Source organism: Ambystoma mexicanum, chromosome 1p (assembly GCF_040938575.1).
Source record: "Ambystoma mexicanum isolate Mex_15411 chromosome 1p, UKY_AmexF1_1, whole genome shotgun sequence".
Classification (NCBI taxonomy): Eukaryota; Metazoa; Chordata; class Amphibia; order Caudata; family Ambystomatidae; genus Ambystoma; species Ambystoma mexicanum.
This window is the reverse complement of record NC_090921.1, coordinates 740,416,968-740,429,060: the sequence shown is the minus strand read 5'-3', so window position 1 is coordinate 740,429,060 and position 12,093 is coordinate 740,416,968. Positions and strand designations below refer to the sequence as shown.

General features: G+C 46.0%; 1 protein-coding gene across 1 annotated transcript in view; it reads left to right on the top strand.

The window, feature by feature from the left end:
- LOC138563770 (methanethiol oxidase-like) overlaps positions 1-12,093 on the top strand; it is a 421,550-nt gene that overhangs the window by 333,455 nt on the left and 76,002 nt on the right. The window contains exon 8 of the mRNA XM_069642864.1: positions 9,885-10,006. Within this exon, the coding sequence (XP_069498965.1) occupies positions 9,885-10,006 (122 nt within the window). The remainder of the gene's footprint in view (positions 1-9,884; positions 10,007-12,093) is intronic.

Sequence of the window (12,093 nt, the reverse complement as noted above, 5' to 3'; positions counted from 1 at the left end):
CATCTGCGTATGACAACCAGATAATAGGATATTGTTCAATGCGTGGAGGGTGATTTTTAGATTCCTTCAAGGCTGCATCTAGAGCAGCCTTGTTTCAACCCATGGTTTACCTGAATGTGTTCTCCTATCAAGCCTTCCTGATTGATTCATTTATTAATTCCTTAAAATTAGCTTTCCTCTGAGGAATGATCCCATAGAATCTTGCAACACTACAGAACGGCAATGGGAAAATATATTAACAGGGTCTCACAATCCTCCTTTTTCTAGAGAAACTACAACACACATACAGGCTGTCCCTAATTGGAAGAACACCCTGTCCCTATCTTCAAAAGGATCCCTCCCTAGGCTGCAAATGGTGTACCGCCTATCTAACAGGGATAGAGAAGAAGCTCTCCCTATCCAACCTTCTTTCATACAGACATCAATACAATAAAAATCAAATACAGGTCATACGTATTTGTTATAAAAAGACAGAATGCTGGGTGCTACTGTCTGTATCTTAATGGCAATTGGCTGTCCTCTCATCTGGATTTTCCATATATGTTTTAATAACCATTAAACGGAGGCAGTCTTGTACATGCATCCATCAAAATTAGCAGGTACTTGTATTCTTTAACTCCTGTTAAGTGACCTATGTTCCTATTGTCGGGTTGGCTTTCTCCCCGGGTCTGGGTACCTATGGTTTATTATTTCCTAATGATCTACTATGGTGACTGGGTGGGCTGTTAATTACCAACACTTTGGGTTAGGGCTTCCTTCTGTCTGATTTTCTCTGGCTGAGATCCAACAAGAAAAAGAAATGGGGAAGTTACGAGTAGGGAATTGTGGGTAAAATGCAGCGCTAATATCGTTTACTGCTGCATTATTCTACCGCCCAACTACGAGTATATGGGAAAGTTGAAGGATTCACCTCGAGCTATGAGCTGGAGGTAAATCCGCCCCCTTTCTGTGGCAATACCGTCTGACAAAGTGGCAATAACAGAATTACAGTTTGGTGGTATCTCGACAGATTTAACCCTGAGATACTCGTAATGAGCCCCATAGTGTGTTAAATAAACTAAAGTGGAAAACAAGTCAGAAAGGTCGCCCCCTGTTCTGGCCACACCAATTCTGGATGGTCGCACACATTCTCCCCAGTCCTTCTGCCAAAAGAAAAGTCAATGTTCAGTTCATCTTTGTCTTCCGAGGGTTCCCCCCACCACTGTTAGCAAGTATCTCAGTAATTCTGCTGACTGGCTAGGTGGAGAATACCAGAGTCCTGAACCCCAAGACTTTGTAACACAAAAGCTCTTGTGGTGTTGGATGGCAAAGGGAGTCTTCTTGGTGATATCCAGGGAGAGGTGAAGGGGTAGACTGCCAGTGCATGGCTCCCTCGGACCTCCCCTGTTTATTCCCTTCTTGCCTATCGAATCATACACTTTCCTTCCTGACCCCATCGTGTTCCTCCACCCTACCATATGGTTCCACCTATGGTCCCGACCTGGCCCACCAGAAACTGTCCATGCAAGTTGTCTAGCTTCCACATGTTTTTTCTGTCATCTATTTGTCATCCTTTGCTCTTCCTGCCACCTCCTGGCGACTTCTAGTTCCTCATGCAACTGTCCCAGTACTCCCTAAAATCATATAAATAATCTTCTTGTGTTTCCCATATTCACCTTTCTCGGGCTCTTCTCTTTCCTTGAAGTTGGCCTTCCTAATGGCCATTAACATATTTATGAACTCCTTTATTGGGTGTTTCCATTATCTTTCCCTTCCCACTTCTATCCTTATGTTATCATCTACTTCTTCTATGATCTTTTTACTCACACTGCTACTTACGTCTGTTCGCAGCCTCCCACACATCTGCCTCTTGCAATAGCACCTCCACAAACTGCTGATTCCACCTCTCAATCTCTTTCTCTTTTCCACTCCAGGTTGCATCTCCTCTGACCACCTTTTGTGAAATCCAACCCTGCCCCCCCTCATGGGAACCTTTCTTGGATCTCTTCTGACCTCTCACTAGAAGCAGGTCTTGGTCACACCTCCCTTTTTTTGCTGCCACTACCACTTTTGAGTGTAGCAAATTCCACCTTCCTTACATTATCATTGACCGCTACCTCTTCATTGACACCACTTTCTGCTTGGCACACCACTGTCACTCCCTGGATATCAGTACTAACCTCTTCAGTAGTTACTACCTATACAGGTTTGTTCCCCACCCCAGCCTGCTCTTGTGATCTCATCAGCTCCTTCCACACAGGTCTTATCGCCTCCGTTGCCACCTCTGTAGGTCTCAGCAGCTCCTTTTCTTCAGATTGCACTACTTCCTCACCTGCCTACTCTACCTGTCACCTCCACCACTGCTGTTACTACCATTTCTTCCATTCAAGTCTTGCAACTTCCCCAGCCACCCTATACTGGTCTATTTCCACTTCTGCCACTCCTGCCACTATCACCGCCCACCACTCTTCTGAACTGACTGCATCCTTCCCTTTTATTATCACCACCTCATCTTTTCTTTTAAACGTCCACAGCCTCTGCCTTCCATTCAACTAAAACCACCTCCTCCTGTAAACTCTGTAACCACCTCCCTCTCCTCTCCACTGCTGTCAACCTTCCACATCCCTCCACCTCTCCAGTATTCTCTCTCTCCATGCATGTCCAGTCTCCAGCATTCTCCAAATGTGAGCCTCAGGCTCCTTCATCCCACACTGCCAGACTGAACGGCCTGGCTTATAAAGTGCAGTAACTCCTTCCACTGGGGAGGTCTTCCTTCAGTGGTAGCACCTGCCCAGTGGGGGCTGGGTTGTGATTGGACCATGTGCCTGGGGTATGTGGGCTGAGAGGGGGCCAGTGTAAACTTGGTAAGCTGCCTGTGTAGAGGGTGAGCTGCTGTGCTGCTGTTGTGCAGATAATTACAATAAAGAGCTCTAGAGGTTTTTTTAAAGCTATGTTTTGGTTACCACATTGCACGTTGTTTTGGGGAGTTCACAAACTTCATGTTCCGATCCACAGATCTCACAGATGTGTGGATGCTAAGCTCCCGGGGGCCCTTGCCTATGATGTCCTTAGTGTTTATAGGGATGCATAAATGGGCTTTGGCGTTCCTGGGTTAGGGAAGGCTCTTTGGGCGTTCCCCATAATGGGTCCCAGTTAGAGAAGGCTGGAAAGGGTCCTGCATTGTGCGATAGACTCTGCCAAGCAGCAGCAACCACAGGAGAATGACCAGCGTATCATTTTCATACTGCCCCAGGTCCAGCATGCACTGGCTTGGGGAGGAACCCAACCCTGGGCCATTCAGCTGATGGTCACAAAGGCAAGACAGGGGACACAGTCACTCTGTCAGGCTGGACAAGGACTGGAGGTTTCCTTCTGGTGTTCCTCAGAAGTCTTGAAGACAGTACATCACCCACCCAAGAGGAGCCCCTCTCCAGGTACTCTATAGGGACTATACTGGGGAAAGGCCCTCCCAGGCGGGAGTGATACTTGACACATGCCCTAGTTCTCAGAGATCGGGACAGGAGCTGCAGCAAGGAAAACAAGGCAAAATAATTAAGTAGATGTGTATATACTTGTACATAAGAACCCTTCCAACCTTCCTCCACCCTTTACCTGGTAACTTGCTGCTGTCCACCTTGAACGTGATCCTTTTGATTAAGCTGGCAATTAAACTAATAACCCAACTACATGTACCTAAATACCTGATTCTTGAAAGGTTTGCCGCCTGGATCCTGAATGACAGTTGCGAGAATGATGGGTCTGCCTTTATCCCAGCATTAAATAACTTGATTTTGTGACAAATGGTGGAACGAAACCATGCGGTTAGAGGAAAGTACCTCATGGCGTGGTCACTCTCTGTGTATTGCCACTCATTGGCCCTGTCATGATTGATGCATTCCAAGCATCCTCCGGCATTCAAGTCCCATTTTATGGGCGTACATGCTGGAGACCCGATGACGCGGTGCGTAGCGCTATCTGCATCTGGTGTTACTCTGGTGATCAAGAACCGATGACATGCACTGTGTCATCGGCTTCTCTGGAAGCCCTGGTGCTGCCGTTGGATTTGCCAGGGGATGCGGTACAGGAAGGGATTAGCACATGGAGTGCACCGGGGGCCCCAGTGAGACATAACAGCATGCTCCTCCCCAAAAACCCCTCAAGCGACGGGGAAAACAGAAGGGGCCCCACCTGGCTTTCCAGGTTACCTGATGTGGAAAGCCCGTACCAGCCTAGAAGCCATAAAGTCGTGGCCCGGTATCCATGACCAGTCCTCCACACCATAGCCTTTCCAATGTACAAGGTAATGTAATCTGCGAGAAAGATAAGGGGAATCGACAATGCGTTGAACTTCATGCGCCTCTTGAGGACCCAATACAGGAGGTCTACTCGGCAAAGGATGTGGGTAGAGGGAGCAATTTTGGACGGGTATCAGAAGGAAAACGTGAAAAACCTGATGGATACAGTAATGAGTTGGAAGACAGAGCTCCACAGCTACTGGATTCATTATATGTTACCACAAATTGGCCAATAAAACAAGTTTTGAGATTCTTACTGAAAGAAGGGAGTGCTATGTGAAGGGTTGACAGCCACACTGAGTCGTTGACCTTGTAGGGAGAGGCCAGCTGTCGTTTCTTATTAGCGTATCTACATGCCAGTTCTTGTGTGGTAGATAAATGTGCCTTTGCTTTTAATAATCAATTTTATATGTTGGCAATAAACTCTTTCACTGCGTGGACATCTGAAGATCCAGGGAGATTCACAGGAATAGAGGAAGGATGGATACCAAATGACAAATGAAAAAGGGTATCCTAGATGGAAGAGTGGTGTGAATCATTGTACGCAAATTCTGCCTGTGGTAATAATTGGGTCCATCCTCTTTTTTACTTCATCAGGTAACAGGGATGGTATTGTTTTACGGCCTGATTAGCTCGCTCGCTCTGGCCATCACTCTGAGGTTTGTAAGCAGAAGAATTGTTCAGTTTCACCCCAACTGTTTACTCACTGCTTGCCAGAGTACTATGAAATGAGCCATCTTGGTGTAGGGATCTATAACTGTCAAGATCACGGTGTAACCGTTTTCACTGGGGAGATCAGTGACAAAATCCATAGAACATGTATGCCATGGGTAGTTCGGTATAGGAAGTGGTTGCAATATCCCCTGGGGTTTTTGTCTCAGTGTCTTGGCTTGAGCATCCTTGGATATAATACATGGTTTCGACTTTGAGGGTTTTCCACAATGCATAACTTTGTATTTTCTCTAGTGTTTTCTTAACACCAAAATGGCCTGTGCCTGGAATATCATGCCACCAATATAAAAAGGGTGTTTTGACTCTCTCAAATGGGTAACCATATCTTCTGATCATGGAACTTCAGACCTTGTTTCTCGGTATGACCGGAATGCTCCTTCAGGAAGGAGTCGTCATATGCTGGGTATACGTTTTCCTCAGGGTTTCTTCACGGATCGTCATTCGGTTTTCCACAATTGACACAATCTTGTCCTGGGATAGAAAGGGTATTCACTGTACCTTGCATCAGCCTTGGTGTTTTGGCTTCTGGGTTTGAAGGTAACCAGAAAGTCAAACCTTGAGCCAAAATGTATCCAGCGGTTATGGCATTGATTCATGGCTTGAGCAGTTTTAAAAAAAACATAAATTACGATGTACACAGTGATTGTATGTCTGGCTCCTTCTAAAAGGTGTCACCAATTCAGGAATGCCTCCTTTATGGCTAACAGTTTATTTTCAAAGATAGTATAGTAAGACCAGCTCTACACAATTACTTGCTTGATTTTACTACTTGTGAGCCTTTTTCCCTTGGGGTGGTGCCATTCCCCCGGTTTCCCCATCCCTTTGTTTGAGTAAAAATAGTGTGTGAGTATAGCTTGATTGCTGCTTTTGAATGGATCGGAAACTAGTTGCGGTGCTTGGGGTACTGTCTCTGGGACTGTTGTTATGGTATCCCTTGGGGTCGAGGATTCGTCACCATCCTTTTTCCCAGCCTTACACACACTCCTTATTCAGTCATTTTCAGGATCATTGTCAATTGTAAATTGTGAGCTTCTAGCGCCATTCTCACCCAGGTCTATCAGAAGAGATTCTATTTCTTCAATCAGTAAAGTAGCCTCTGTAAGATTTGTATTAGCCTGGGTAAGCTTCGGAACTTTAGCAGCGTTTGTGTCACTTGCAAGTGGTGAGGCACGGCCAGAGGACTTGCGCTTAGCCATGCTTTGTGTCAGGCATTAGGCTATGGACAAGACCTCATATAGCTTTATGATATTCTATCATTCTTAGTTACACCACCAAATTAACCCTTAATGGGCCATAATGGGCCTTAATGCTGCACTGGTAAGCTGGTCAATCGCTTCAATAGCTTAAAAAGAGAACCTTTAGAGAATGCTTGCAATCCCTTGGCAAACTATGTCAAACCTTTAAACAGTTTCCAAATGCTTATTGACAATTTCAGGGACCTATACATGCATTAAAAGTGTATATGTATAAGTATCAGTATAAAAAAATATATATAAATGAATAATATAGTATTTTGGCTGGATTATAGCTTATACTAGCCAATATCACGCTGCCACGTTGAACCCCTGTGAAGACTGGTAAAACCAGGCGTCTTTAGCGGGACCCGCTAGCAGACCAGGATGCTAACAACGGGCTCGTCATTAACGGGCCCGTTATTAACGGGCCTGTTGTTAGCATCCTCCCCATTCCCATTGAGCCCTATGGGGCTCAAATGGGAATGGGGATGTACCGGGTCCGGGTTCCTTGAATGGGGGAATACTGGGCCCTCTAAGGTCAGAATGGCCCGGTATTTCCCCATTCCAGGAACCCGGACCCAGTACCCGGTATGGGGGTAGCCATGCCGCTAAAAGCGGCATGGCTACCTCCATCCTTGTAATGAGGCCCTATGTCTTTGGTAGGTTTGGCGGAAGTCCTGTGTTTGGGCTTTCATTCAGGGAAGGGACTCAGAGATGTTACAGGACGTCAAGCTGCACCCCACCTCTCAAGCCTGCAGGCAGGGGGGAGAGACCACTTCCGACATAGTAGTGTCGGGCTGGGTTAGCCACTATTCATTCACCCCGTGATTACTTTCAGTCTTGTGGAGAACAGCAGGTGCCTATTAGAGGATATCCATCATTATCAATTGGGCCTCATTAGGTGTCTGCCGATCGGGTAAAAACGGTGCCAGTAAGCTACCGGCACCATTGTTACCGTACCAGCAGACTCAGAGTTCTACGGGCGGGCGCCCTCCCACCTGCCAGGTCTGACCTGGTGGGTGGAACGGCACCTGCCCCAGACTCTGACGGTAGCATAATGGTGCCGGTGCTACCGTCCTCCCCATTCCCATGGGGAGTCATTTTTACTGGCGCCCGGCAAAGGAGAATTACCGGGACTGCCGGGGTAGTAATGCCCCGGTAATTCCCCATTGCCGGGCGCTGGAAAAAAAATGACTCTGCCGTCTCTACCGGCAAGGCTACCGCCAGGGTCATAATGAGGCCCAAAAATGTCCCACTTCATATTAGAGCTTGCCTGATCAATTGCTATGTCGCTTGACATTGGGATAGCTTGGAGGCTCTGCTTCTGATAAGGAAACTGTTTCAGTGTGTATCACACATAGCGCTGGGTTTGCAGTGTGGTCCCCTCTGCATTCTCGCTGAAGGGGAGGTTAATTCTCCCGCACTGGTCTGTGTCACGGGTTCTATGTGAGATTACCATAGTTTTTTTTTTATTGTTGAAATTTAATCAAATAATTGATTTTTTTACAACATCTTTAGTTTTCCTTTGTGAACATTTTGTCACTCTAGTGAGAGCCTTTCACGTTGGGAGACATTTAGTGTTGGTGGCGTAAGGAGAAGAAGAAAAGCAATAGAAGGAAAGTCTTAATTAATTTCGTTTCGTTTAAGTTCTAGTTTTTCCATTAGCTGTCGAAGGATCTTAAAAGTCGCTAGTTGCCATGACTTTCGATCTCCACTGATCATCCTTGCCCACCATATCTCTTCGTCGGACGCTGATGATTGTCGAAGAAGGTATTTCATGTAGGGAAGCCGTATCTCCATCGTACATGGGCAAGACAGTAGTAAATGGCGAATGGTCTCCTTCTCTTTGTCACAGAATCTGCAGATATTAGTCAGAGACAGACCTCTAATGTGACGTTTTTCATTGGAATCAAGGAGATTCAATCTTGCTCTCATTATAAGATTGCGTGCCGATAGACTAGGGAATTTTTTGATGTAGTTCTGAAGTACATTTAGTTTCTTCCATATTGGAGGCAAATGAGATGTAAGTTTGTTATTGGTAGCTGCGGTGAGAGTGCGGATCCAGTCCAACTCTTTTATTTTTTTGATTATCCTTGTTGGATTGTCGATCAGCTCGTCTTCTGTGCACTCTATAGTTTTTAGTAGCTCTAAATTTTCGTTTTTCCATAGGTTGAGCATTTTGCAGCTAGAAGATTTAATTTCTTTAAGCACTAGACCGTGGAGAAAGGAACAGTTTGGAAGAACACATTTTCTATAGAGCATAAGCACATTACAGTCAACCGTGCCCTGAAGAGAAAGCAAACTTAGTTCTCGTCGGATGAGTGCGACAGGGGTTGAGTTTGGCAAACAAAAGACCGTCCTCCAAAAGTAAGCCTCCATTTTGGGCCAGAGCACTTTGGGTAGGCATGGCATGGCCTCAGAGCCGTAGGTCACAGTAGGCACCCCCTTTAATTTGTAGAAGTTTAAGAGTGGGATAGTAGAAAATTTACCAAATATTCTATCTATTGCTTTACCTTTTGTTGCAAAACTTCAGATTTTAGTAAAAAGGGATTCTTGCATGGCCAAACCTTTTGTTGAATTGTCTAAACGTATTGACTTTTTCAATGGTGGTTTTGTCTAGAGACCAGTTGAATTTTTCCGGCTTCTTGGTCGAGCATTCCATCACCATTGTCTTGTCGATGTTAATTTCTAAGTTGTTTTCAGTGCAGAATTTATATAGGTTGGCGAGTTGGTGCTGTAGGCCTATGGGGGTCAGATCCAGTAGGATGAGATCATCCACTTATAATAGACTGCTGATGTTTGTTTGCGCAAGTTTAGGGGGGAAAGATCTGATCAGGACCTCTGAGTGTTGATAATCCCCCATGTAGGCAAGAAAAAGGGCTGGGGCCAACGGGCAACCCTGTTTAACGCCTCTTTTTGTCTCGATTTAGGCGGATAGGCATCCTTGTTGGTTTAACCGCACTTTGATGTTGGTATCTGTGTGTAAGGCTTTAATAGGGTTAAGGATGTCACTTGGGCAGCCTCAGGTTGCCAGTTTCTCCCAGAGTCTGGTACGATCGACTCTGTCGAAGGCCTTAGAAAAGTCTATAAATGCAGCGAATAGTTACCGTAGTTATTTGTACCAAATCAACTACTACCGAAAAAAAGTAATATCCATTTTTTTTATTCGGGGTCCCCCCAAACGCCCAGTTCCCCTACCCTTGTAACCCCACCGACCCACCACCAACCGCTTTTAACCCCTTGTCCCAACCCATATATATTTATTTTTCCGGTACAAGTTTATTGTGTTATTTTTTTGGTAACTTCACTGGATACCTGTGTCACGTGGAATGTTTCTGCTGTGCAGGATGCTCTGCGGTGCAACAGTACCTTACTGGTTCTATCTTTGGGGCTTCTTGTTTTCTTCTCCACCTCTAGACCTTCTGGGAACCATACCCCTAAGGGTCAGATAGGAAGAGACTGGTCAACATTGTGCAGAACAGGTATGGGGTCAAAAAAAAAAGGTGGGACTCATTTCACACAAAAAGGCACATCTATGTTTCTAAGTAAATACCATACTGTGCATATTGTAGGTTGTGCTACTTACAGATTGGCTTTACATTGTGCTTTGGGGGTCTTAGTGTGTTTCTTTTCTCTCCATTAGGTCTTCTCATCGGTATGGGGATCTCATTGGATGACCGATTTCTATACTTGAGCAACTGGTTCCATGGAGATGTGCGCCAATATGATATAACAAACACCAGCGAGCCCAAATTGGTTGGGCAGGTGAGTGTGCATTTGATCGCTCAATATTTGACTACATTGACTGCTACATATGCCCAGGAATGCTTAGGGAAAAACATAAGGCATGTTAGACTCTCCTGCCATCCAAAAGGCTGATAGTCCTGTGGCAAATTATCACAAGCTGGATACAATAGATCACACAACAGACACGCGCTATATAGATCAAAGCAGGATGCCTGATATGGGAGCTCAGCCTCAGGGAATAAGCATACTACAGTGAGAGGAAAATGTTTTATGGGTGTGAATTCTGAATTGGGCTCCAAGTATACCACTACTAACACCATTTTGTCCCACATTGGGTACAATTAACCATGCAGCACACAGCAAGGTTCTCTGGTAGCAGAGTAAAGATGGAGGAATTAATCAAATCAAGTAAAAGGGTCTAAGCTAAGAGGACATAATGTCCTTAGTCCATTATCCAGTCACTATGTGTATCCACATAGTTCCAGGTTGCTCACACCCAGAAAAGCATCATTCAATGCACTCACAGACTCAGGAGATTTAAAGTGGGCCCAACACACTTCTTAACCTGGCCTGGACAGTTGCTATAGAAGATGTGCTGGTCTCTGAAGGCATGTGGCATGCTCTGACCAGGGCATTATCTGTGCAGCTTTCCCACCTGGGGATAGCTGTGAACTACTACCAGGGTAAGGCTGTGCAGTTTTCCCGTCTTACGCTAGCGGTCTTCTTTCATATAATTTAGCCAACCCCTATCTTGGTGCTTTACAGGCTGCAGTACTGATAATGCTCCAGTCACCTGTATCCTTTGGCTCTACTCTCCTGCAAGTTTAAACTCTCTTCATAAGTAGGTCTCTCAACTCTCTCACATAATGGCTTACTTGGCTTTGCCACCGCCTGTTCTTTCCCTCTGCTTCTCTTCCTGCTACAGCCCTAACTCTCCGCAATGCCATCCTAATTCTCACACACCTGGTCGTGTGTGGTGTCTCTTTTCATGTTAGGCATATGGCACTAATGGTTCATGAATTGTTCTGATGGTGGGTTTGTTTCCCGCTTGCTGGTTCTGCCTCCTCACCATGCTGTTGTCGTTTTTAGCCAAGCAAAAGCAGAAATGTTGACTTCCTTAATGCTTCAATTTGGTGAGCTCCAGGGCCCCCTCGTCCTGAGGACTCACTTTGCCTATCCAGCATTTCTGACCAGGAGTGACTATCATAGTGGCAGGACAGCCCCAAGATACTGATGTCTTGTCTTTAGTAACTGCATTTGCTCATTCAGTCTGAGTGTGCTCATACATGTATGCCCTATTTGCTTTCCTCTCTTTGCCAGTGTCTGCTTTTCCTCAGGCTCTGGTCAATAATTCTCTCTGGGGCTTGTTCGGAAATAGTGCTCTTGGCGCCGAGTCCCGCTCCATGCGCAGACACTTGCAATGGCCCTGAGTTAAGCAGGCGGCCTCCAGTGTACAGGTTATCATTTGGCCACCTTCTCAGGGGCCGATTGTATTGGGGTTTCATCCCCCTAACACTACTCTCCTTTGTATATTATACTACATGGTACTTTCCCTCATTTTTAGTGAAATACGTTTCCTGGGAGGAGAGTCACCCTGAAGAGGTGACTGCAGGTTGTGTGACCGGGCAACTAAGGGAAAACAGGGGAGCTCAGGGGATTCCCCGTATACCACCTCCAGGGGTCGCATCACATACATGGTTTTTTCACCTGGCCTCCAGATTTCACCCGTCCCGCTCTATGGTCCCACCAGTGTTGTCTTGCATAGTGTGAGAATGCAGATGAAAGGTCGGCAAGGCTGGGAGCGAGCCAGTTCCATGCTAAGTGGGATTGCTTCTGAATGGCTGGGGAGAAGCTATTTGCATGTCAGGCTGCACACTTTGGCTAAAGCCCCTTCCCCAGTACCAACAGCCTTTCCAGTGTCAGAAATTAAGATATTTTCTGCGGAAGACCGTTGTGTTCCCATGGGCGGCGCCAGGCATGGGCTTGGGAGGGCTAAGGCCCTCCCAATTTGAAGCAGCAGACATCATTCTACTTTGACGCCCAGACAGCAAGAACCAGTCAAATTTCCCACCTCGGAAATACATCGCTCTCTGAGCTGTGAAACG